The sequence below is a fragment of the Microchirus variegatus genome (genome assembly GCF_963457635.1).
Source record: "Microchirus variegatus genome assembly, chromosome: 3".
Taxonomy (NCBI): domain Eukaryota; kingdom Metazoa; phylum Chordata; class Actinopteri; order Pleuronectiformes; family Soleidae; genus Microchirus; species Microchirus variegatus.
Window position 1 is genome coordinate 36791936 of NC_139804.1, and position 26891 is coordinate 36818826.

The following is a 26891-nucleotide window of genomic DNA, read 5'->3' on the forward strand; positions in this document are numbered from 1 at the left end:
GAGACAAACAACCATTCACTCACACTCTACCTGAAGGACCAGGTACAGCCTTTTGTCTGACCCCTTACCCATAACCTGCCCGTCATGGTTGGACCTGCCGGGGGCTTAAAAGCCTACGATAGGGTTCACCAACCTTTTTGAGACCGAGAGCTACCCGAAGTGTAAAGAATACATACATATACAAACATTTTATGCACCTTTTTTTTTATACCATTTAAAAATGATTCATATTATGCATTCAACTGCATACACATTCATTTCAGTGCTTACTCCTTATCAGGTTTTATAAACAATATCCAGTTACCAGGTGCCCGCGGGCACCACGTTGGTGACCCCTGGCCTACGGGATCCTCGAGGACCACAAGCCTCCCCACCACGACATGGTAGCAGCACGAGGGGAGGAAAAAAAAAACATGAGCTAACAATCATTTAACACATTTTCTTTTGGAAATATTATTTTATTGATATAACATATTAACCAACATTCTTTCCAGCCCATTCTTTGACAAAACCACTTAGCAGTGAAATCCTCTTTCTTATTTGATTTGAAATAAATGCAAATACGTGATTAAACCAGAAAATTAAAAAAAGAAAAAAACTAGATGCTATTGTGTGTGTGTGTGTGTTATCATGAAGTGTTGAATGTTAATGCATAAAATACAGAGTGGCTTTGTCACAAAGTCTTCGTGCATTTTATCGTACGATTTCACTCTTTCTACTTACTTTCAAATCTACTTTCTCTTTCTGTTATTTACATGGCGATGAACAAGCTCAAGGCTCGTCACGCCTCGACCAGTGTGTCATTGTAGCAGCCAAGAAAAACAAAGAAAAGAAAAGGGTTTTTTAGAGGGTTTTAACTTTCAAACAGCAAGCCATACATTCTTCCCCGCCTGCTGCTATCAGTGTGTTCAAACACGCCGTCAAAACATCAGCATCACTCAGCATCTTCATCATGAGGCCGAAGCCTCAGTCATCACAAAATATACAGTGGTGTCGTTTTCGGGCAGTAAATATATCATTATAAATGAGATTAGCAGCAGGTTGAAACCTTCAAACTGTAACCATGGGCCAGTTGTTCAAAGGTAATCTTCAAAGGTAATCGGATTTTTTTTCCAAATCTGGAAAATGGGTTGTTCAAAAGGGAAAGGATTCTGAAATTGGATCAGATCATGTAATCCAATCCTAGTTTGGAAATGGATCAAACCTTCAGTTCAGGATTACACTGATCCCAACGAGGGGTAGGATTTCAAGGTGGATTTCAGGAAGAAAATCGTATAAACTTTAAAATTGGTCAAATAATACATTTGTATCATTTACTGTATATACATTTATTCATATTTTGCACTTGACTTGTTTAACCGTTAAATAAAAATGACCATGTCCCCATGAAATAAACCCCCCAAACAGATTTCAATAACTTTTTGATTTGGAAACTGTCAAAAATAACGTACTCAGGTGCATCATGAAAGGGTCATAAAATAAATTAAAATGGAAGTGGATGTTTATGATTTGTGTTTCGTCTCAAAATAAACACTTAAAGTGACCCAATGTTGGCTCTTCTACTTGCTCTTTACATAGCTGGTAATCCGGATGTTCCAATCCAATGTTGCTTTGAAAAACCGACTTAAAAGTAAGACGGATTACCTGATCCTGGATAGCAAAAAAAAATCCGGATCCGGATTACATTTTTTGAACAACTGGCCCCAAATGATCACAGGTTTGATCTCCAGCCTCCAACAATCTCTGGGTAAAAGCACCAAAAGAAGAAAGCTCACACTTTTCCTTCAAGAAAAAAACAAAATATCAAGTCAAAAAATATATATATATATAATTTCTACTCCTGACTTTGGTGAATATGAAAATAAGTACATATTAAATGGAAAGGCTGCTACTCTAAAAGCATATTAAAAACTATATGTGTATTTACATCAATATTTGTCTGGCTTGTACTGTGGAGGAGGTTTAATATGAGTTATTTTCACCTCGCCATAAAATCATGGTCAAATCCACGACGCTGTAAATGAATCTTTCCAGCATATTATTTCGACATCACACAAACGACAATAAATAATGTCGACATTCAGAATCAAACTCTTAAAAACAAACACAATCTGATAAATATGAAGGTCTAAACTAGACACAGTAACAAAAACATTTAAAAGGAAAGAGGGAAGTACACATGACGCGTTTGCGATGATTGTGATGATATCGCTGGTCAATGATGTACCATTGCTGCTCATCATGTTCATACTTTAACTTACAGAGGCTTAGCTTACAAAAACACTGCAACCTCACCACAGGAAAACAAAGACGACACAACAGACATTATTACAGCATCCTCAGTATTTAGGCTCCGACACCTGCCGAGTTGTTGTTGTTGTGGTCGTCGAAGACTCCCCTGACCGTGTTTCTGTGGTAACCATGTGCTTGGTGATTCGGGTGGTCTTGGTCATAGCGGTGACGCTTCCCACCTCCGTAGCGGACTCCTCCGACGTCGCCAGCGCGGTGTAGTCGAGCCCCGAGCCGTGGAAGCAGAAGGATCCCGCGACATCGTCCACGCCCCCCACCTCCCCCACCCGCTGGGCCTGAGGAGAAGCCTCTGGGGTTATCTGGAGGAAGCCTGGGCGCAAAAGAAGAGGCAACAAGGACGGGCCAGTAAAGAAAAGGAAACACGAGAAGACAGGTGGAGGACTCGAGAGGAAAGAGTAAAAGTGAAGGAAAAGAAACTCAGTCTTGAGGAGCAGAGATAAAACAAGAGATGGTCTATTAATAATGTATGGATAAAACAATAAACATCATATTCATTGATACTTTCATTCATTTCATGGCAAAGCTTTCATAGAACTTAAAGGGATAGTTTGGAATTTTGGACATAAGACCTGAGATTTTCCAACTCAGCCGGTGTGATGGAGACGTCTGAGACGTTTCCAAGAAATTTAATTCAGCTCTTCTAGTTGCCGAGTTTGCTGGTGCTATGGCTAGCGCAAGTCAATGGTACAAGTTAGCGTGGCATTAAGCCCAATTTATACTCCTGCGTAAAGTGCTCTGCGTAGGTTACGCAGAGTCCTCTGCGTCGACGCAGAACCTGTTGTAGAGTCTCTGCGTCGTCTCCGGCTGCACAGAATATTTTTTAAGTGTCCGTCACTCCGTCAAGGGACAACCGAGACGGCAAGAGCTGCGATTGGTCCTCAGGACACGCCGAGCGAAGCTGCTCTGTGCCGGCTCACAGTGAGCACCGAGCGTCCACAGAGGGCAGAGCTGAACACCGCCGACTTCGTCGCTGCCAAACTATAAATACGTCATATCTTAACACACACAGCACATGTTTAGACTCTAAATGGCCAATTTCTCGCCTCAAATTATCATAAAACTGCGTTCCGGGACACAGAAAAGTGACAAACGGCCACTGTTTCAACAACAACAGTCTTTCTCCCTCGGACGCCATTGCTCACTGTAGCCAAAAGCACAACAACCTTGCGCAGCGACCCCTACTGATCTGGCGGGAAATTGCAGCGCCTATCCGTCACCACGACGCAGAAGTGTAAAGGCTCGAGTGGTCTACGTGGTGACGCAGACGGATAACGCATTACGCAGTCCGAGAAGTATAATGTGGCCTTTAGAAACACTCATACTGACTCCCGAGGCAAATCAAATGTAACGGCAGACTATCGATGTACATATCTGTGTTGATAGAATGTTTGAAATAACACCAACCTTGCAATTTGAAGGATTTATGTCTCAGCAGCAGCATAGAGAGAAAGTAGTCCCTCAAACATTAATGCGATGCAAGGTTAGTTTTGTTTCAAATATTATTCTATCAACACAGATATGTACATCGATAGTCTGCCGCTACAATTGATTTGCCTCGGGTGCACTGTGGAGTCAGTATGAATGTTTCTAATGCCATGCTAGCTTGTACGGGACCGTACCTATGTTCCCCGGGTCCTATGTTCCCCGCTTTGTATGTGACCGGGGAACATAGGACCCTTTCTCTAACCTTAATCCTAACCCTACCCTTTTTCAAAAAAAGGGTCCTATGTTCCCCTGTCACATACAAAGTGGACCTTTTTTGGGAAACACGGGGAACATAGGACCCAGGGAACATAGGTACGACCCTGCTTGTACCATTGACTTGCGGTAGCCATAGCACCAGCGAACTTGGCAACTAGAAGAACTGAATGAAATTTCTTGACATCACACCGGCTGAGTTGGAAAATAGGTCTTATGTCCAAAATTCCAAACTATCTCTTTAAAGCTAGTTTTATTACCGTGTCCCTTGAGTTAAAGGGGAATTTAAGCGTATTGTGACGTCCCAGTGAGTGCGAAAGTCAACATCACGTGTTTTATCTCCTGTACTTAGACTGAGGAGGACCACAAAAACAAACTTTTTTCACACTTTTCCGACTGACAGGGCCTCTAGAGTCCCAAATATAAGGATTTAAATGATTAAAAAGTTGATTTTGCATAATATGTCCCCTTTAAGATAGTTTACTCCATATAATGATAGTTACATAATGTCTAGTTAATGTCTAACATCCTATTAGTTATTAGAGAATGTTGTTTATGCGTACCTGTGGAGTGTGGCTTAAGGGTGAACTTTGGGGCCTTGAACCAGGAAGAAAACTCTCTACCTTCAGACTCGGTGGTCTCCATCTCACTCCAAACCCGGAAATCGGTTGACCTGAACTCCGTGGCAGAACCTTCAGGAGATTCAGAACTGTCCCTATCCAACATCTCTGTTCTGGCATGAGATGACACCACGACCTTCGAGGACTCGTTGGTTGAACCAGCAAAAGGTGTCTTGCCTGATTTTAATTGAAGCTCTTTTGCATCTCCTCCTGCTGTTGATGAACCCTTTTCTAGTTTTACTGTCATTTCAGTTTCCTCCTCCTCTTCAGCCATCTTGCCGTATGGACTGGTGAACGCCACCTTTGGGAGTTTCATTTTACCACTGAATGTCCCTTTATTGTCCCATGAGTCCTTGTGAGGAATTGCTTCTTTAAGTCTTGAATCTTCTCCCTTGAGACTGACATCAAGTGGCTTAGATTTGTCAGAATAAAATGACAACTTGGACATTTTTATGTTCCCTCCCTCCTTTCCTCCCCACTCTATCTCTGTGCTCACACCAGCTGACTTATCTTTAGCCTTCCCAAAGTCTGGCTTCATTTTTATTTTGGGCAACTTCGCTTTGACATCCTCTGAATCACAGCCAGCTGTTGTCTCCTCGTCTAAAAACCTTGTGTATGGAGAAGGTTCATCTGATTGTGACGGATTAACCAAGACAAAAACTGCTTTCTTTACTTTTGGCATTTTGGGACCCTCATACTGAACCTCTGGCCCAAACATTCTTCCTTCAGGTGAGGTAATGGAAGGTAATGGCACACCAAACTTGGGAATTTTGATTTTGTTGCCTTTTTCCGTTTTTCCATATTCTTCATCTTGTGATGGACCAATATCAAAGTCTATGTCTGGAATCCTGGGGACTTGGATATCAACACGAGGTGATGAGAAGTCAACTTCTCCTTCTGTTTCTAGGTGAGCTGACCTTTGTTTGGTTTTAACACTAACATGTGGTAACGTAACCTCTGGCACTACAATGTCAACATCTTTGTCCTCTTTCTGTCCATTGTGAGTTTTTACCTTGCATTCGTGTTTGACTTGACCTCCTAATTCCTCATTGCTCATTTTGGCTTCTGCTGATAGAGCTTTGCCCGTTTTCATTTTCGGCATTCCGATGTTGAATTTTGTTCCTTTGACTTTAGGCCCTTTCACTTTGCTATATGCTCCTGTTGTGTTGAGCGGCAGGTCGGGGAGTTCAACTTTTTTCTTGTCCTTTTTGTCATCACCCCTATAAAGTCCTAAATCAAGCTCAAAGTCTCCTCCTGGACCTTTGATATCTATTAATGGCATTTTAAATTTCAAACCTTTGTGCTCTCCCTTAACATGTAAATTAGCTTCCCTGTGAATGTCTAGTTCTTGTTCAGGCAAAGAGACATCAACATCTGATGTTTTCATATGAGGCATTTTGAATTTTCCTCCAGTGCCTCCTTCCATTTCAGCATCTGGACCTTCAATCTTCCCCTTTCCTTTTGGAATAGAAATACCAACAGAGGGCATGCTGAGATGGGGCATCTTAAATTTTCCACCCTCCCCTTTAAGCTCCACCTCTGGACCTTCAATCTTTCCTTTAGGCAGAGTGATATCCACATCGGGAGTTTTTATGTGAGGCATGTCAAATTCTGGACCTTCAATTTTCCCTTTGGGCAAAGAGAAGTCAACATTTGGCATTTTCATGTGAGGCATTTTGAATTTTCCTCCAGTACCTCCTTTCAGTTCAACTTCTGGACCTTCAATCTTTCCTTTAGGCAGAGTGATATCAACATCAGGAGTTTTTAAGTCAAATTCTGGACCCTTAATCTTTCCTTTGGGCAGAGATACATCAATATCTGGCATTTTCATGTGAGGCATTTTGAATTTTCCTCCAGTGCCTCCTTCCAGATCAACATCTGGACCTTCAATCTTTCCTTTGGGCAAAGAGATGTCAACATTTGGCATTTTCATGTGAGGCATTTTGAATTTTCCTCCAGTACCTCCTTCCAGATCAACATCTGGACCTTCAATCTTTCCTTTGGGCAAAGAGATGTCAACATTTGGCATTTTCATTTGAGGCATTTTAAATTTTCCTCCAGTACCTCCTTTCAGTTCAACATCTGGACCTTCAATCTTTCCTTTGGGCAGAGAGATGTCAACATCAGGAGTTTTTATGTCAAATTCTGGACCCTTAATCTTTCCTTTGGGCAGAGAGACATCAATATCTGGCATTTTCATGTGAGGCATTTTGAATTTCCCTCCAGTGCCTCCTTCCAGTTCTACTTCTGGACCTTCAATCTTTCCTTTTCCCTTTGGAAGAGAAATATCTACAGAGGGCATGCTGAGATGTGGCATCTTAAATTTTCCACCCTCCCCTTTAAGCCCCATCTCTGGTCCTTCAATCTTTCCTTTAGGCAGAGCGATGTCAACTTCAGGAGTTTTCACGTCAAATTCTGGACCCTCAAGTTTCCCTTTGGGCAAAGAGATGTCAACATTTGGCATTTTCATTTGTGGCATTTTGAATTTTCCTCCAGTGCCTCCTTTCAGTTCAAATTCTGGACCTTCAATCTTTCCTTTAGGCAGAGAGATGTCAACTTCAGGAGTTTTCACGTCAAATTCTGGACCCTCAAGTTTCCCTTTGGGCAAAGAGATGTCAATATTTGGCATTTTGACGTGAGGCATTTGGAATTTTCCTCCAGTACCTCCTCTCAGTTCAACATCTGGACCTTCAATCTTTCCTTTGGGCAGAGAGACATCAATATCTGGCATTTTCATGTGAGGCATTTTGAATTTCCCTCCAGTGCCTCCTTCCAGATCAACATCTGGACCTTCAATCTTTCCTTTTCCCTTTGGAAGAGAAATATCAACAGAGGGCATGCTGAGATTGGGCATCTTAAATTTTCCACCCTGCCCTTTAAGCCCCATCTCTGGACCTTCTATCTTTCCTTTAGGCAGAGAGATGTCAACATCAGGAGTTTTCACGTCAAATTCTGGACCCCTAATCTTTCCTTTGGGCAGAGATACATCAATATCTGGCATTTTCATGTGAGGCATTTTGAATTTTCCTCCAGTACCTCCTTCCAGATCAACATCTGGACCTTCAATCTTTCCTTTGGGCAAAGAGATGTCAACATTTGGCATTTTCATTTGAGGCATTTTAAATTTTCCTCCAGTACCTCCTTTCAGTTCAACATCTGGACCTTCAATCTTTCCTTTGGGCAGAGAGATGTCAACATCAGGAGTTTTTATGTCAAATTCTGGACCCTTAATCTTTCCTTTGGGCAGAGAGACATCAATATCTGGCATTTTCATGTGAGGCATTTTGAATTTCCCTCCAGTGCCTCCTTCCAGATCAATATCTGGACCTTCAATCTTTCCTTTTCCCTTTGGAAGAGAAATATCAACAGAGGGCATGCTGAGATGTGGCATCTTAAATTTTCCACCCTGCCCTTTAAGCCCCATCTCTGGACCTTCTATCTTTGCTTTAGGCAGAGATATGTCAACATCAGGAGTTTTCATGTCAAATTCTGGACCCTCAAGTTTCCCTTTGGGCAAAGATATGTCAATATTTGGCATTTTGATATGAGGCATTTTGAATTTTCCTCCAGTACCTCCTTCCAGATCAACATCTGGACCTTCAATCTTTCCTTTGGGCAAAGAGATGTCAACATTTGGCATTTTCATTTGAGGCATTTTAAATTTTCCTCCAGTACCTCCTTTCAGTTCAACATCTGGACCTTCAATCTTTCCTTTGGGCAGAGAGAGATCAACATCAGGAGTTTTTATGTCAAATTCTGGACCCTTAATCTTTCCTTTGGGCAGAGAGACATCAATATCTGGCATTTTCATGTGAGGCATTTTGAATTTCCCTCCAGTACCTCCTTCCAGATCAATATCTGGACCTTCAATCTTTCCTTTTCCCTTTGGAAGAGAAATATCAACAGAGGGCATGCTGAGATTGGGCATCTTAAATTTTCCACCCTGCCCTTTAAGCCCCACCTCTGGACCTTCTATATTTGCTTTAGGCAGAGATATGTCAACATCAGGAGTTTTCACGTCAAATTCTGGACCTTCAAGTTTCCCTTTGGGCAAAGAGATGTCAATATTTGGCATTTTGACATGAGGCATTTTGAATTTTCCTCCTGTACCTCCTTCCAGTTCAACATCTGGACCTTCAATCATTCCTTTAGGCAGAGAGATGTCAACATCAGGAGTTTTCATGTGCGGCATTTTGAATTTTCCTCCAGTTCCTCCTTCGAGATCAACATCTGGACCTTCAATCTTTCCTTTTCCCTTTGGAAGAGAAATATCAACAGAGGGCATGCTGAAATGAGGCATCTTAAATTTTCCACCCTCCCCTTTTAGCCCCATCTCTGGTCCTTCAATCTTTCCTTTAGGCAGAGAGATGTCAACATCAGGAGTTTTCATGTCAAATTCTGGACCCTCAAGTTTCCCTTTGGGCAAAGAGATGTCAATATCTGGCATTTTGATATGAGGCATTTTGAATTTTCCTCCAGTACCTCCTTCCATTTCAACTTCTGGACCTTCAATCTTTCCTTTTCCCTTTGGAAGAGAAATATCAACAGAGGGCATGCTGAAATGAGGCATCTTAAATTTTCCACCCTCCCCTTTAAGCCCCATCTCTGGAACATCTATCTTTCCTTTAGGCAGAGCAATGTCAACTTCAGGAGTTTTCACGTCAAATTCTGGACCCTTAATCTTTCCTTTGGGCAAAGAGACATCAATATCTGGCATTTTCATGTGAGGCATTTTGAATTTTCCTCCTGTGCCTCCTTCCAGATCAACATCTGGACCTTCAATCTTTCCTTTGGGCAAAGAGAAGTCAACATTTGGCATTTTCATGTGAGGCATTTTGAATTTTCCTCCAGTACCTCCTTTCAGTTCGACATCTGGACCTTCAATCTTTCCTTTAGGCAGAGAGATGTCAACATCAGGAGTTTTTATGTCAAATTCTGGACCCTTAATCTTTCCTTTGGGCAGAGAGACATCAATATCTGGCATTTTCATATGAGGCATTTTGAATTTTCCTCCAGTGCCTCCTTCCAGATCAACATCAGGACCTTCAATCTTTCCTTTTCCCTTTGGAAGAGAAATATCAACAGAGGGCATGCTGAGATGGGGCATCTTAAATTTTCCACCCTGTCCTTTAAGCTCCATCTCTGGACCTTCTATCTTTCCTTTAGGCAGAGTGATATCAACATCAGGAGTTTTCATGTCAAATTCTGGACCCTTAATCTTTCCTTTGGGCAGAGAGACATCAATATCTGGCATTTTCATGTGAGGCATTTTGAATTTTCCTCCAGTGCCTCCTTCCAGTTCAACTTCTGAACCTTCAATCTTTCCTTTTCCCTTTGGAAGAGAAATATCAACAGAGGGCATGCTGAGATGGGGCATCTTAAATTTTCCACCCTCGCCTTTTAGCCCCATCTCTGGACCTTCAATCTTCCCTTTGGGCAAAGACAAGTCAACATTTGGCATTTTGATATGAGGCATTTTGACTTTTCCTCCAGTACCTCCTTCCAGTTCAACATCTGGACCTTCAATCTTTCCTTTGGGCAAAGAGAAGTCAACATTTGGCATTTTCATGTGAGGCATTTTAAATTTTCCTCCAGTACCTCCTTCTAGTTCAACACCTGGACCTTCAATCTTTCCTTTAGGCAGAGATATATCAACATCAGGAGTTTTCACTTCAAATTCTGGACCTTCAAGTTTCCCTTTGGGCAGAGAGACATCAACTTTTGGCATTTTCATGTGTGGCATTTTGAATTTTCCTCCAGTGCCTCCTTCCAGATCAACTTCTGGACCTTCAATCTTTCCTTTTCCCTTTGGAAGAGAAATATCAACAGAGGGCATGCTGAGATGAGGCATCTTAAATTTTCCACCCTCCCCTTTGAGCCCCATCTCTGGACCTTCAATCTTTCCTTTAGGCAGAGTGATGTCAACATCAGGAGTTTTAATGTCAAATTCTGGACCCTTCATCTTTCCTTTGGGCAGAGAGACATCAATATCTGGCATTTTGATATGAGGCATTTTGAATTTTCCTCCAGTGCCTCCTTCCAGTTCAACTTCTGGACCTTCAATCTTTCCTTTTCCCTTTGGAAGAGACATATCAACAGAGGGCATGGTGAGATGGGGCATTTTAAATTTTCCACCCTCGCCTTTTAGCCCCATCTCTGGACCTTCAATCTTCCCTTTGGGCAAAGAGATGTCAAAATCTGGCATTTTCATGTGAGGCATTTTGAATTTTCCTCCAGTACCTCCTTCTAGTTCAACACCTGGACCTTCAATCTTTCCTTTAGGCAGAGAGATGTCAACATCAGGAGTTTTCACGTCAAATTCTGGACCTTCAAGTTTCCCTTTGAGCAAAGAGATGTCAATATTTGGCATTTTGACATGAGGCATTTTGAATTTTCCTCCAGCACCTCCTTCCAGTTCAACATCTGGACCTTCAATATTTCCTTTTCCCTTTGGAAGAGAAATATCAACAGAGGGCATGCTGAGATGGGGCATCTTAAATTTTCCACCCTCCCCTTTGAGCTCCATCTCTGGACCTTCTATCTTTCCTTTAGGCAGAGCGATGTCAACATCAGGAGTTTTCATGTCAAATTCTGGACCCTTAATCTTTCCTTTGGGCAGAGAGACATCAATATTTGGCATTTTGATATGAGGCATTTTGAATTTTCCTCCAGTACCTCCTTCCATATCAACATCTGGACCTTCAATCTTTCCTTTTCCCTTTGGAAGAGACATATCAACAGAGGGCATGCTGAGATGGGGCATCTTTAATTTTCCACCCTCGCCTTTTAGCCTGATCTCTGGACCTTCAATCTTCCCTTTGGGCAGAGACAAGTCAACATTTGGCATTTTGAATTTTCCTCCAGTACCTCCTTCCAGTTCAACATCTGGACCTTCAATCTTTCCTTTGGGCAAAGAGAAGTCAACATTTGGCATTTTCATGTGAGGCATTTTGAATGTTCCTCCAGTGCCTCCTTCTAGTTCAACACCTGGACCTTCTATCTTTCCTTTAGGCAGAGTGATGTCAACATCAGGAGTTTTCATGTCAAATTCTGGACCCTTAATCTTTCCTTTGGGCAGAGAGACATCAATATTTGGCATTTTGATATGAGGCATTTTGAATTTTCCTCCAGTACCTCCTTCCATATCAACATCTGGACCTTCAATCTTTCCTTTTCCCTTTGGAAGAGACATATCAACAGAGGGCATGCTGAGATGGGGCATCTTTAATTTTCCACCCTCGCCTTTTAGCCTGATCTCTGGACCTTCAATCTTCCCTTTGGGCAGAGACAAGTCAACATTTGGCATTTTGAATTTTCCTCCAGTACCTCCTTCCAGTTCAACATCTGGACCTTCAATCTTTCCTTTGGGCAAAGAGAAGTCAACATTTGGCATTTTCATGTGAGGCATTTTGAATGTTCCTCCAGTGCCTCCTTCTAGTTCAACACCTGGACCTTCAATCTTTCCTTTAGGTAGAGAGATGTCAACATCAGGAGTTTTAATGTCAAATTCTGGACCCTTAATCTTTCCTTTGGGCAAAGAGACATCAATATCTGGCATTTTGATATGAGGCATTTTGAATTTTCCTCCAGTACCTCCTTCTAGTTCAACACCTGGACCTTCAATCTTTCCTTTAGGCAGAGTGATATCAACATCAGGAGTTTTCATGTCAAATTCTGGACCCTTAATCTTTCCTTTGGGCAGAGAGACATCAATATCTGGCATTTTCATGTGAGGCATTTTGAATTTTCCTCCAGTGCCTCCTTCCAGTTCAACTTCTGAACCTTCAATCTTTCCTTTTCCCTTTGGAAGAGAAATATCAACAGAGGGCATGCTGAGATGGGGCATCTTAAATTTTCCACCCTCGCCTTTTAGCCCCATCTCTGGACCTTCAATCTTCCCTTTGGGCAAAGACAAGTCAACATTTGGCATTTTGATATGAGGCATTTTGACTTTTCCTCCAGTACCTCCTTCCAGTTCAACATCTGGACCTTCAATCTTTCCTTTGGGCAAAGAGAAGTCAACATTTGGCATTTTCATGTGAGGCATTTTAAATTTTCCTCCAGTACCTCCTTCTAGTTCAACACCTGGACCTTCAATCTTTCCTTTAGGCAGAGATATATCAACATCAGGAGTTTTCCCTTCAAATTCTGGACCTTCAAGTTTCCCTTTGGGCAGAGAGACATCAACTTTTGGCATTTTCATGTGTGGCATTTTGAATTTTCCTCCAGTGCCTCCTTCCAGATCAACTTCTGGACCTTCAATCTTTCCTTTTCCCTTTGGAAGAGAAATATCAACAGAGGGCATGCTGAGATGAGGCATCTTAAATTTTCCACCCTCCCCTTTGAGCCCCATCTCTGGACCTTCAATCTTTCCTTTAGGCAGAGTGATGTCAACATCAGGAGTTTTAATGTCAAATTCTGGACCCTTCATCTTTCCTTTGGGCAGAGAGACATCAATATCTGGCATTTTGATATGAGGCATTTTGAATTTTCCTCCAGTGCCTCCTTCCAGTTCAACTTCTGGACCTTCAATCTTTCCTTTTCCCTTTGGAAGAGACATATCAACAGAGGGCATGGTGAGATGGGGCATCTTAAATTTTCCACCCTCGCCTTTTAGCCCCATCTCTGGACCTTCAATCTTCCCTTTGGGCAAAGAGATGTCAATATCTGGCATTTTCATGTGAGGCATTTTGAATTTTCCTCCAGTACCTCCTTCTAGTTCAACACCTGGACCTTCAATCTTTCCTTTAGGCAGAGAGATGTCAACATCAGGAGTTTTCACGTCAAATTCTGGACCTTCAAGTTTCCCTTTGAGCAAAGAGATGTCAATATTTGGCATTTTGACATGAGGCATTTTGAATTTTCCTCCAGCACCTCCTTCCAGTTCAACATCTGGACCTTCAATATTTCCTTTTCCCTTTGGAAGAGAAATATCAACAGAGGGCATGCTGAGATGGGGCATCTTAAATTTTCCACCCTCCCCTTTGAGCTCCATCTCTGGACCTTCTATCTTTCCTTTAGGCAGAGTGATGTCAACATCAGGAGTTTTCATGTCAAATTCTGGACCCTTAATCTTTCCTTTGGGCAGAGAGACATCAATATTTGGCATTTTGATATGAGGCATTTTGAATTTTCCTCCAGTACCTCCTTCCATATCAACATCTGGACCTTCAATCTTTCCTTTTCCCTTTGGAAGAGACATATCAACAGAGGGCATGCTGAGATGGGGCATCTTTAATTTTCCACCCTCGCCTTTTAGCCCGATCTCTGGACCTTCAATCTTCCCTTTGGGCAGAGACAAGTCAACATTTGGCATTTTGAATTTTCCTCCAGTACCTCCTTCCAGTTCAACATCTGGACCTTCAATCTTTCCTTTGGGCAAAGAGAAGTCAACATTTGGCATTTTCATGTGAGGCATTTTGAATGTTCCTCCAGTGCCTCCTTCTAGTTCAACACCTGGACCTTCAATCTTTCCTTTAGGTAGAGAGATGTCAACATCAGGAGTTTTAATGTCAAATTCTGGACCCTTAATCTTTCCTTTGGGCAAAGAGACATCAATATCTGGCATTTTGATATGAGGCATTTTGAATTTTCCTCCAGTACCTCCTTCTAGTTCAACACCTGGACCTTCAATCTTTACTTTAGGCAGAGAGATATCAACATCAGGAGTTTTCACGTCAAATTCTGGACCTTCAAGTTCCCCTTTGGGCAGAGATACATCAATATTTGGCATTTTCATGTGTGGCATTTTGAATTTTCCTCCAGTGCCTCCTTCCAGATCAACTTCTGGACCTTCAATCTTTCCTTTTCCCTTTGGAAGAGAAAAATCAACAGAGGGCATGCTGAGATGGGGCATCTTAAATTTTCCACCCTCCCCTTTAAGCCCCATCTCTGGACCTTCTATCTTTCCTTTAGGCAGAGAGATATCAACATCAGGAGTTTTCATGTCAAATTCTGGACCCTTAATCTTTCCTTTGGGCAGAGAGACATCAATATCTGGCATTTTGATATGAGGCATTTTGAATTTTCCCCCAGTACCTCCTTCCAGTTCAACATCTGGACCTTCAATCTTTCCTTTGGGCAAAGAGAAGTCAACATTTGGCATTTTCATGTGAGGCATTTTGAATTTTCCTCCAGTACCTCCTTCCAGTTCAACATCTGGACCTTCAATCTTTCCTTTGGGCAAAGAGAAGTCAACATTTGGCATTTTCATGTGAGGCATTTTGAATTTTCCTCCAGTGCCTCCTTCTAGTTCAACACCTGGACCTTCAATCTTTCCTTTAGGTAGAGAGATGTCAACATCAGGAGTTTTAATGTCAAATTCTGGACCCTTCATCTTTCCTTTGGGCAGAGAGACATCAATATCTGGCATTTTGATATGAGGCATTTTGAATTTTCCTCCAGTACCTCCTTCCAGTTCAACATCTGGACCTTCAATCTTTCCTTTGGGCAAAGACAAGTCAACATTTGGCATTTTCATGTGAGGCATTTTGAATTTTCCTCCAGTGCCTCCTTCCAGATCAATATCTGGACCTTCAATCTTTCCTTTTCCCTTTGGAAGAGACATATCAACAGAGGGCATGGTGAGATGGGGCATCTTAAATTTTCCACCCTCGCCTTTTAGCCCCATCTCTGGACCTTCAATCTTCCCTTTGGGCAAAGAGATGTCAATATCTGGCATTTTCATGTGAGGCATTTTGAATTTTCCTCCAGTACCTCCTTCGAGTTCAACACCTGGACCTTCAATCTTTCCCTTAGGCAGAGAGATGTCAACATCAGGAGTTTTCATGTCAAATTCTGGACCTTCAAGTTTCCCTTTGGGCAAAGAGATGTCAATATTTGGCATTTTGACGTGAGGCATTTTGAATTTTCCTCCAGTGCCTCCTTCCAGTTCAACATCTGGACCTTCAATATTTCCTTTTCCCTTTGGAAGAGAAAAATCAACAGAGGGCATGCTGAGATGGGGCATCTTAAATTTTCCACCCTCCCCTTTGAGCTCCATCTCTGGACCTTCTATCTTTCCTTTAGGTAGAGAGATGTCAACATCTGGAGTTTTAATGTCAAATTCTGGACCCTTAATCTTTCCTTTGGGCAAAGAGACATCAATATCTGGCATTTTGATATGAGGCATTTTGAATTTTCCTCCAGTACCTCCTTCTAGTTCAACACCTGGACCTTCAATCTTTCCTTTAGGCAGAGAGATGTCAACATCAGGAGTTTTCACGTCAAATTCTGGACCTTCAAGTTTCCCTTTGGGCAGAGATACATCAATATTTGGCATTTTCATGTGTGGCATTTTGAATTTTCCTCCAGTGCCTCCTTCCAGATCAATATCTGGACCTTCAATCTTTCCTTTTCCCTTTGGAAGAGAAAAATCAACAGAGGGCATGCTGAGATGGGGCATCTTAAATTTTCCACCCTCCCCTTTAAGCCCCATCTCTGGACCTTCAATCTTTCCTTTAGGCAGAGAGATGTCAACTTCAGGAGTTTTCATGTCAAATTCTGGACCCTTAATCTTTCCTTTGGGCAGAGAGACATCAATATCTGGCATTTTGATATGAGGCATTTTGAATTTTCCTCCAGTGCCTCCTTCTAGTTCAACACCTGAACCTTCAATCTTTCCTTTAGGTAGAGAGATGTCAACATCAGGAGTTTTTGTGTCAAATTCTGGGCCTTTAATTTTCCCTTTGGGCAGCGAGACATCAATATCTGGCATTTTCATGTGAGGCATTTTGAATTTTCCTCCAGTGCCTCCTTCCAGATCAACTTCTGGACCTTCAATCTTTCCTTTTCCCTTTGGAAGAGAAAAATCAACAGAGGGCATGCTGAGATGGGGCATCTTAAATTTTCCACCCTGCCCTTTAAGCTCCATCTCTGGACCTTCTATCTTTCCTTTAGGCAGAGTGATATCAACATCAGGAGTTTTCATGTCAAATTCTGGACCCTTAATCTTTCCTTTGGGCAGAGAGACATCAATATCTGGCATTTTGATATGAGGCATTTTGAATTTTCCTCCAGTGCCTCCTTCCAGATCAACATCTGGAACTTCAATCTTTCCTTTTCCCTTTGGAAGAGACATATCAACAGAGGGCATGCTGAGATGGGGCATCTTAAATTTTCCACCCTCGCCTTTTAGCACGATCTCTGGACCTTCAATCTTCCCTTTGGGCAGAGACAAGTCAACATTTGGCATTTTGAATTTTCCTCCAGTACCTCCTTCCAGTTCAACATCTGGACCTTCAATCTTTCCTTTGGGCAAAGAGAAGTCAACATTTGGCATTTTCATGTGAGGCATTTTAAATTTTCCTCCAGTACCTCCTTCTAGTTCAACACCTGGACCTTCAATCTTTCCTTTAGGCAGAGAGATGTCAACATCAGGAGTTTTAATGTCAAATTCTGGACCTTCAAGTTTCCCTTTGGGCAGAGAGACATCAATATTTGGCATTTTCATGTGTGGCATTTTGAATTTTCCTCCAGTGCCTCCTTCTAGTTCAACACCTGGACCTTCAATCTTTCCTTTAGGTAGGGAGATGTCAACATCAGGAGTTTTTGTGTCAAATTCTGGGCCTTTAATTTTCCCTTTGGGCAGCGAGACATCAATATCTGGCATTTTCATGTGAGGCATTTTGAATTTTCCTCCAGTACCTCCTTCCAGATCAACATCTGGACCTTCAATCTTTCCTTTTCCCTTTGATAGAGAAATATCAACAGAGGGCATGCTGAGATGGGGCATCTTAAATTTTCCACCCTCCCCTTTGAGCTCCATCTCTGGACCTTCAATCTTTCCTTTAGGTAGAGAGATGTCAACATCAGGAGTTTTTATGTCAAATTCTGGGCCTTTAATCTTTCCTTTGGGCAGAGAGACATCAATATCTGGCATTTTCACGTGAGGCATTTTTAATTTTCCTCCAGTACCTCCTTCCAGTTCGACTTCTGGACCTTCGATCCTTCCTTTAGGTAGAGTGATATCAACATTGGGAGTTTTTATGTGAGGCATGTCAAATTCTGGACCTTCAACCTTGCCTTTGGGCAAAGAAACATCAATTTCCGGCATTTTCACCTGAGGCATTTTAAATTTTCCTCCAGTACCTCCTTTCAGTTCAACTTCTGGACCTTCAATCTTTCCTTTTCCCTTTGGATGGGAAATATCAACAGAAGGCATGCTGAGATGGGGCATCTCAAATTTTCCACCCTCCCCCTTGAGCTCCACCTCTGGGCCTTCAATCTTTCCTTTTGGAAGAGATCTTATTCCAAAAGAGGGCATTTTGATTTTTGTCTTGTTCACTTTGACCTTTTTGCCCCCGTCTAACTCTACGGATGGAGCGCTTACCTCTCCTTCTACATGTGGATGGCTGAGGGAAACGTGTCCTTTGGGGCACTGTCCTGATAACTTCAAGTCACCAGTCTTGGACTTTCCACCAATTCTGGGAAAAGTAAAACTGGGCATTTTCAGAGAGACGTCCGGTAAATCAAAGCTGCCTATGGAAGAAGGCCTGCCTCCCCCTGCTTTGAGAAGTCCAACCTCCACATCATCGCCTTTAGGTTTTGTGAGTCCTAATTCTAAATCCACCTTTGGAGCTGTGATGTCAACTGTCTGTAGTTTAATGGAGGGAAGTTTAAGGGATGCATCTGAAGCTCCAACATCTTTCTCAATGTCTGCACCTTTAACTTTTAACTTGGTGGATGGTGGTGAAATATCAATGTCTGGCATCTCAATCTTCTTTGCTTTGATTTCTGAGCCTTTCATTATAATATCACCCTCTGGCAAACTTACTTTTGGTAATGAGACATCAAATGATGGCATTTTAAATTTGCCCCCTTTTACCTCAGAACCTTCAACATGTATGTCACCCTTAACATTTCCCTCTGGCAGTGAAATGTCACCTTTTAGTTCAGGTCCTCCAATATCAAAATCAATTTTTCCTCCTGCTTTACTTTTGGGGAGTGAAATATCAATGTCTGGCATCTCAATCTTCTTTCCCTTGATTTCAGGGCCTTTAATTTTGATGTCCCCCTCTGGGAGACTCATTTTTGGCAATGAAGCATCGAATTTTGGCATTTTAATTTTCCCCCCTTTTACCTCAGGGTCCTTGATATCAAGGTCAACCTTTAATTTTCCTCTGGGTAGTGTAATGTCACCTTTAAGTTCAGGTCCTTCAATATCAACAATGCCTGCCCTTGTTTTCATTGTGGGGAGAGAGATATCACTGTCTGGCATCGCAATTGTTTTGCTTTTGATCTCCGGACCTTTAAAATTTAAATCACCCTCAGGAAAATTCACCTTTGGCATTGAAATATCAAATTGTGGCATTTTTATCTTGCCCCCTATGCCTTCAGAACCTTCAAAATGTACATCACCCTTGAATTTGCCCCCCTTTCCTTCAGATGTCGCCACCTTTGGTAGTTGGACATCTAGTGAGGGCATTTTCAAATTCCCTCCTTTTACAGATGGACCCTCAATGTCAATGTCACTCTCCATCTTCACTTTTGGCAAAGATAAATCCACAGACGGCATCTGGATCTCACCGCCACCCTCATACATGGGGCCCTCTATTTTTACATGACCCTCTGGTTGTTTCAGCTTGGGTAAAGAAACATCAAACGTCTGCATTTTGAATTTGCCTCCTTTCCCAGCATGCCCTTCTACTTCGAATCCTCCCTCAAATTGGCCTTTGGGCAGAGAAATGTCGGATGTGACCATTTCAAATTTGTGTCCTTTCACATCAGGACCCACAATGTTGACATCCATCTCCCCTGTTTTTGGGACAGATATGTCAAATGATGGTAACTTAAATTTTCCTTCCCCCTTAGTATCAGTTGTCCCTGCCTTGCCTTCTGGAAGGGTTAAATTAACTTTGGGCAACTTGATGCCTCCCTTCATCTCTTCTATTGTTATGGCTGTTTCTGCTGGCTTCATCTTTGGGATAGATATGTCGAAATTTGGCATTTTGAACTTCCCGTCACCACCAATATAATAATCCATGTCCACATCGCCACCCTCTGCTTTCACCTGTGGGAGTGAGATGTCAACAGGTAAACTGAACTTCCCTCCACCCTTTGGACATTCAATAGCCACATCCGATGATCCCATCTTGGGTAACGAGACGTCAACCTTTGGCATGGGAATTGTTGGCCCTTTGAGAGTGCCTTCCACCTCATCAGGCAGCCTTTGCCCAGTGTCCATTTTCAAATTAACTTCAGCCATTGAGATGTCAATTGTAGGCTTTTGGATGGTGGCCTTTCCAGCTCCTTTATACTCTGGGAGTGAGATGTCAGACTTTCCTTTCACTGAAGGTATTTCAAAAGATGCAGCATGCGCTGAGAGATTACCCTCCACTTTTGGTTTTTGTGATATTAGCTTCTTCCCTCCTTTGATTTCTACTTTTGGAGGTGTTACATCAACACTGGGCATTTTAACTCCTTCAGCTTTTGCCTTGATGTTAGCATCTATTTCGTCAGAATGATGTGAGCGTCTAACCTTGGGTAATTTCAATTTTGGCATTCTGAGCTTTGCATCTCCTTTGCCCATGTCTATATCTGCTTTTCCTGCACCTACCTCGCCTCCTCCTTTGATGTCAATTTTAGGAGCTTTAATTTGTGCCTTTCCCTTTCCAACAGCCATAGACGCCTCAGCTGAAGGTAACTGCAAATCAGGGGCATTTAACTTAATCCCCGCTTCCTCCACATCGATGCCTTTATTACCAGACAAACTAAACTCTGCTGATGGTGGCTGAATGTTCACACCGGGTGACTTCAGCTCCATAGATCCAGTTTCCAAAGCTGAGCCGGACTTTGTGTGTTTTGTCTTAGGATAGGTGATTCCAAACTTGTGTCCCTTTTCTTTAGTTTTCACTTTTGCTCCATTTATCTCAGTTGGAGAAATATTAATCTGTCCCTCAAGTTGTCCTGTTTCCACTTTTCCTCCTTTTGCTTTAATTTGGGGAAACCTGAAAGAATAGTTAGAGAAAATGACTAAAAGCCAGAAGAGGTCAAACGTGTTGAGTGCAATGTAAACAATTAGTGTACATATATATAGTTGAATATATAGTTGAAATACACCCATTATTTAGTGAATTTGAATCTGTAACAGTATTAAATGGTTTGTATTTATATATAGACAATTTAGAAGTTGATGATCATAATCCAAGCCAACCTGATCTTCCCCTTTGCCTTCCCCATGGCTGCTTCTCCTCCCTCTCCTTCTGCGTCAACCTTTACATTCCTCCTCTGTTTGAATTTGGGGAGAGCGAACTCCAAATCCACGTCGCTCTTCTCCAGCCTGGGAGGAGTTCCCTCTATCACCACCTCCTCCTTCTGCTTCTCTTTCAGCCTCTTCAGACCAAAACGTCCACCTCTTTTCTTCTTGGCTTTGAATGGCTTGGTTCCCTTTACACTCTATGACGCACACAACCACAGTAATGGAATTCAATAATGTTACCGTTTAATGTATGCATGTAAGCAAACTACAAATATATTTAATTCCATCCATCCATCCATTATCTACCGCTTCATCCTCCACCAGAGGGTCGCGGGGGGTGCTGTGCCTATCTCAGCAGACATTGGGCGATAGGCGGGGTACACCCTGGACAGTTCGCCAGTCCATCGCAGGGCCACATATAGAGACAAACAACCATTCACTCACACTCTCACACCTAAGGTCAATTTAGAGTGACCAATTCACCTAATCCCCATATCGCATGTTTTTGGACTGTGGGAGGAAGCCGGAGAACCCGGAGAAAACCCACGCACACACACGGGGAGAACATGCAAACTCCTTGCAGAAAGGCCCTTGTTCCGAAGTTGTTCCAAACGGGGCTCGAACCCAGGAACCCGGGTCTTCTTGCTGCAAAGGCAAGAGTGCTTTGCCTATATTTAAGTATATACAGTATTTAATTACCATTTTGGCCACCTTGGCTTTGGGACCTTTGACCTCCACACTGGGAACTCGAGGCCGCACGTTGACCTCTGAATTGGGGATGGTCCTCTTCACTAGGAAGCTGACTTTGTATGGCTCCGCACACTGCAGGATCTTCAGAGCGTCTTCATACCTCACATTGTCGAAGTAGACCTTCGCACTCAGCAGCTGGTCGCCTTCACACCACAAGAAACAACCAACATTAAGAATTACTAAGTCCAGCATTAGAACCTGTCAAAGTGTTGGTCTTTATGTTTGGTATCACAGTGCAATTTACACTGAATCTAAGAATATTTGTTTCAGGTGCATTTGATGATTTGTTCTTGAATATATCATATGTGATTGCAGGTACCTTGCTGGAGACTGAGATGTTTGGCAGCAGGAGAATCTTTGAGGACATCTTTAACAAAGATCCCTCTCTCTCCTCCACCAGTCACACTGTAGCCGCTGGCTCCAGCCTCTGCCTCCGTCTCCACCGTGATTTCCATGGACTTGTTGGCATCATCTGCACTCTGCAACACACACAGGCACCTTATCACCAGGGGATTTTAAAAAAATGAATTTCTGTGTTGATTTTGCATGTCCAATAAATGAGGTTAGTTAGGTCTTAAGGCCACATTATACTTCTCCGACTGCGTAATGCGTTATCCGTCTGCGTCACCACGGAGATGCCTCGAGCCTTTATACTTCTGCGTCGTGGTGACGAATACGCGCTGCAATTTTCCGCCCGATCAGTAGGGGTCGATGCGCAAGGTTGTTGTGCTTCTGGCTACAGTGAGCAATGGTGTCCGAGAGAGAAAGACTGTTGTTGTTGAAACAGTGGCCGTTTCTCACTTTTCTGTGTGACGGAACGCAGTTTTAAGATCATTTGAGGCGAGAAATTGGCCATTTAGAGTCTAAACATGTGCTGTGTGTGTTAAGATATGACGTATTTATAGTTTGGCAGCGGCGTTATCGGCGGGGATCAGCTCCGCCTCTGTGGACGCTCGGTGCTCACTGTGAGCCGGCACAGAGCAGCTTAGCTCGGCCTGTCCTGAGGACCAATCGCAGCCCACGATTACAAGATTTCAACACTAGATATTATAGAAAATATTAAGATATGCTGTAGATGTAAAACATTGTATATCATCAAAAGACCGGAAACAAGACCGGACTAAGGAATTAAACCTTATGCATCGTCTACCGCTTTACCCCCCACATGAAGGTCACAGGGCCATTGGGGCTAATCATCTTCATGTTCATGTTATAATTTTAAACTTCACATTTGAATCAGTTTTATCCATGAAACAGTCACTGGTCAAACAGATTTAGTAACTTGTACAAAGGAAGGTAAATGACTTTGGCCTAAAAAGTCACATTAACAGTGTTTTAATCAGCTTACTGTCTGTTCCTCTGTGGGATTGGAGTCCATCTCTGGTTGGGCCAGCTGGCAGGACAACTCTCTCAGGTGACTTCTCTTCTGACTCAACACCTGTTTCAGCTCAGCATGAAGCTTCTCCCTCTGCACCTGGAGACAGCACAGGTAACACAGTCTGCACTGTAAAGTCATATTATCACTAATTAAATTAATTTAATGATGCCAAATTGTGCTAGCCATGCAGATATGTTTATAATGTCAGTTTTGTGTGTTAGCATACTAACTTGAGGACAATGAGTTAGTCAAAATAATGTTGCTACGTGCATTTTCTATATTTACAATCTTAGTTTTGTGTGTGTGTGTTTGAACGCTAACTTGAGGACAATGAGGATGTTAAAATAATGTTGCTACGTGCATTTTCTACATTTACAATCTTAGTTTTCTTGTATGTGTGTGTTAGAACGCTAACTTGAGGACAACGAGGAAGTCAAAATAATGTTGCTACGTGCATCTTCTATATTTACAACATTTTTCTTAGTTTTGTGTGTGTGCGTGTTAGCATGCTAACTTACCAACAATGAGGATGTTAAAATTATGTTGCTACATGTATTTTCTACATTTACAATCTTAGTTTGTGTGTGTGTGTTAGCATGCTAACTTGCCAACAATGAGGATGTTGAAATTATGTTGCTAAATGTATTTTCTACATTTACAATCTTAGTTTGTGTGTGTGTGTTAGCATGTTAACTTACCAACAATGAGGATGTTAAAATCCTGTTGCTACATGTATTTTCTACATTTACAATCTTAGTTTGTGTGTGTTAACTTGCTGACAATGACAAAGTTAGCATATTACGAGTTTGTTAACTTTGTCATTGTAGCTACTGCTATATGTTAGCATGCTAACGTGCCAACAAAGTAACACACTGATGCTTTGCAGTTTACTATTTTCACACTGCTACTTTAATGTGTTAACATGCTAACCATTGCTAATGAATCACATAATTCAATTTTAGCTGTATACGAGTAGCTTGTTTAGCGTTCCTAAGACAAATTAAGAACACTTGCGACTGTATGTCACAAATTATAAACATTTTTAAGCACCGCTTGAGAGGAATGTGTGCAATTTCAAATGGCTTTAAGGGTGCGCAGTAGATTAAAGTGTTGTTTGAATGTGTCTCACCAGTCTCTCTGGACTCTCCTGTTCACCTGCGGAGCTGCTGTGGTGAGGGTTGCGTTGTGGGCAGGTGGGGAATCTATTAGAAGGGGGCCGCCACTTGTCTTTTACCTGTCCACAGAAGATTGTGTTAAAGCTCACATAGAGTGGTCCTGTTGCACATATATGTTAGTTATGGAGGTCTATTTACATACATTAACTTGTTTTTATGGTCAAAAACCTCCTAGTTGCTGTAAACGAGCCGATAGAAATCTGTCTTTTCTGACGCTGTGCTGAGCCGCGATATTTCAGACATAAATCTCACCCCGAGAAGACAGAGTGTGTTGTGATTGGCCAGTACCCGGAAGTGCCATATTCAGCACACCCGCTCTCAGAATCGCAGCTCCCCCCTCTGGAACGGTGGATGCACTGCTACTCATTATCAAAACATTGTTTTAACAGTGTTTAAAAATAGTTTCTTCACGACTCCCCGCCTCAGTCCCTTTGACGACCTTTGACCCGGAGTCAGACCCAGAGTCAGAAGACACTGTCGCTCGTGAAACACCTCCACAACGGACGTTATTCTTCTTCTGTGGTTCAATGTAGCCGGATGTGCCCGGACTAGTGCCCCGGAGCAGGAGGATCTGCTGTTCAGGAGAACCGCTGTTTACGTAACCGGACCGGGTTTTTTCAGAGATCTCGCTGAGCCCGAGATTACACGACTGGCAGGATTAACCAGGTACACGTCACGACCTTGAAAACCCATCCGTGCGCTAATCAGTTCCAGATTAGACTACTGCAATGCACTGTATGTTGGCATCTCCCAGACTTCTCTCAGTCGCCTTCAACTGGTGCAAAACGCTGCTGCCCGTCTTTTAACCAACACTAATAGAAGAGAGCACATCACCCCTGTTCTTCACTCTCTTCATTGGCTTCCAGTCTCTTTTAGAATCGATTTTAAACTTTTAATGTTTGCTTTTAAAGCTCTTCATGATCTTGCCCCATCTTATTTATCTGAGCTTTTAACTGTTCGTGATCCGGGTAGAGCTCTGAGGTCAAAAAAACAACTGTTGCTGGAAGTGCCCAGGTCAAAGGTCAAAGTATAAACACTGTTGCTGCTCCCAGGCTCTGGAATAAACTCCAGAGCCTTGAGATGCGTCTTATCTCTGACCTGGGCCTCTTCATATCAAGGCTAAAAACCTATTTATTTAGGATGGCATTTAATACCGAGTAGTATGGTGACACTTTTTATCTTTTATCTTCTTATCTTTTATCTGATTCTATCTTATTTTATTTTGCACTATTTTATTGTTTTTATTGTTTTTAATTACTTTTATTTGTTTCCTCTTTATTTATTTATTTCTTGTAAAGCACTTTGGATCACCGAAAGGATTGTTGTAAAGTGCTGTATAAATAAAGTACATTTACATTTACATTTGGCTGAACTGTTTGTTAAGAACCTTCAGGGCTTCGTAAACAAGGTAATGACGCAGATACACACTAAAAAAACAGCGTTAATTGGAACTTCGGTCTAGGTCCGCTTTAAGTCTCAGGCCATATCCGTACAACAATGTTCCCGTACACACGGCATCGTTTCAGGAAGTGATCCGTCCACACTAATGACGTCGTCGTCTTCCCAAAGTTAGTGTATTTGCTGTCTACACGAAAACGCAAGATTCAAGTTTTTTTCAAAAATAATTTTCGGGTCATTTCATGTCTCCTAAAACGCTGTCGCCGTGAGGATTTAGCCTTTAACTCGGTGAGATTGCCTTTCGCCACTGCAGCCTGTGGCAGAGTGCAGACTCTAAAAAGCATGAGGTTCACGGCGTGAATTGTCTCGGCCTGATTTAATAACCGCTGACATTCTTAGGATGTCAGAGATCCACTGCTCCAGTGAAGCTGCTCGGCAGGAGAAAACTGGTCGTACTGGGAAACTCCCAGCTCCACGGGTTTGAATGCAGTGTTTATTTTCTGCAGCAATAAAAAAAAAAGAAAAAGAAAAGGGAAATATGAGCTGTGGGGTTTGTTATCCTCTGGGCTGCTCTGTACGCTGATCACGTGTCGCTACATCCACTTTACTTGAGGGTGTGCTGATGAGAAATTTCAGTTGTCTGCTGATGACTGAGATTTCGCCACAGCACGGAGGCATTAACAAATTACACCACGGCTTTTTTCCCCCTCTGAAGAATGATGGTTACGGTCTAAGACAGGGGTCTGCAACCTTCAGGATGAAAAGAGCCATTTTAGTCGCCTCTCCACCCAAATAAAATTCATTTGGAGCCGCAAAAAATAAAGATAAAAAAAGATAATAACACGTGTAAAGGTTTTTATACAGACAAATTATATACAATAGTAATAGTAATAGTCTCACTCATTTATTACATTTAAGGGTAAGGACATGTACAACATCAGTTTATACCCAACCTTTTACAAAGTGGAGCAAAAACAAAACACATATTGACGTAGACCTGAAAAAATGAACCCACTTTGAAATAAATAAAGCAAATATTTGGATTGTATGTCGTTAATGCTCGAGAAAACGGTATGTGGATCCAAAGATGGACAGGACGCATCCAAACGTGTACTGAATATTGCATTTTACGTCGACGTTGGATGATGCACAAGATATTAAAAGACTTTTATTTGTCGCCTTGATCTCTAAAGCTACAAGGAGCCACTGCAGAGTGGCTGAAGAGCCACATGTGGCTCTAGAGCCGCAGGTTGCAGACCCCTGCTCTAAGATCTGTGATTTCATTTTTTTTTTCTGTTTTATTCTTCAGGAGAGAAGTAAAAACAATAATTTTTATCTCATGATGATTGAATATTGATTCCCAC

General features: G+C 42.2%; 1 protein-coding gene across 7 annotated transcripts in view; it reads right to left on the reverse strand.

Annotated features, from left to right (window-relative positions):
* Positions 1–443: 443 nt before the first annotated feature.
* The window catches only part of prx (periaxin), a 44523-nt gene continuing 18075 nt past the window's right edge, over positions 444–26891 (reverse strand). Inside the window, exons 1-8 of one of the 7 annotated variants that reach the window (XM_083886255.1) lie at positions 24084–24182; positions 22925–23050; positions 21896–22055; positions 21526–21719; positions 20782–21023; positions 17742–20575; positions 4572–17633; positions 444–2620 (exon numbers count right to left, since the gene is read on the reverse strand). In XM_083886255.1, the coding sequence (XP_083742381.1) occupies positions 2340–2620; positions 4572–17633; positions 17742–20575; positions 20782–21023; positions 21526–21719; positions 21896–22055; positions 22925–22954 (16803 nt within the window). In that variant the 5' untranslated portion in view covers positions 22955–23050; positions 24084–24182 and the 3' untranslated portion in view covers positions 444–2339. Of the gene's footprint in view, positions 2621–4571; positions 20576–20781; positions 21024–21525; positions 21720–21895; positions 22056–22924; positions 23051–24083; positions 24189–26891 lie in introns of those variants that run through there. The other 6 variants (XM_083886256.1, XM_083886258.1, XM_083886259.1 and 3 more) reach the window with 6 other exon arrangements.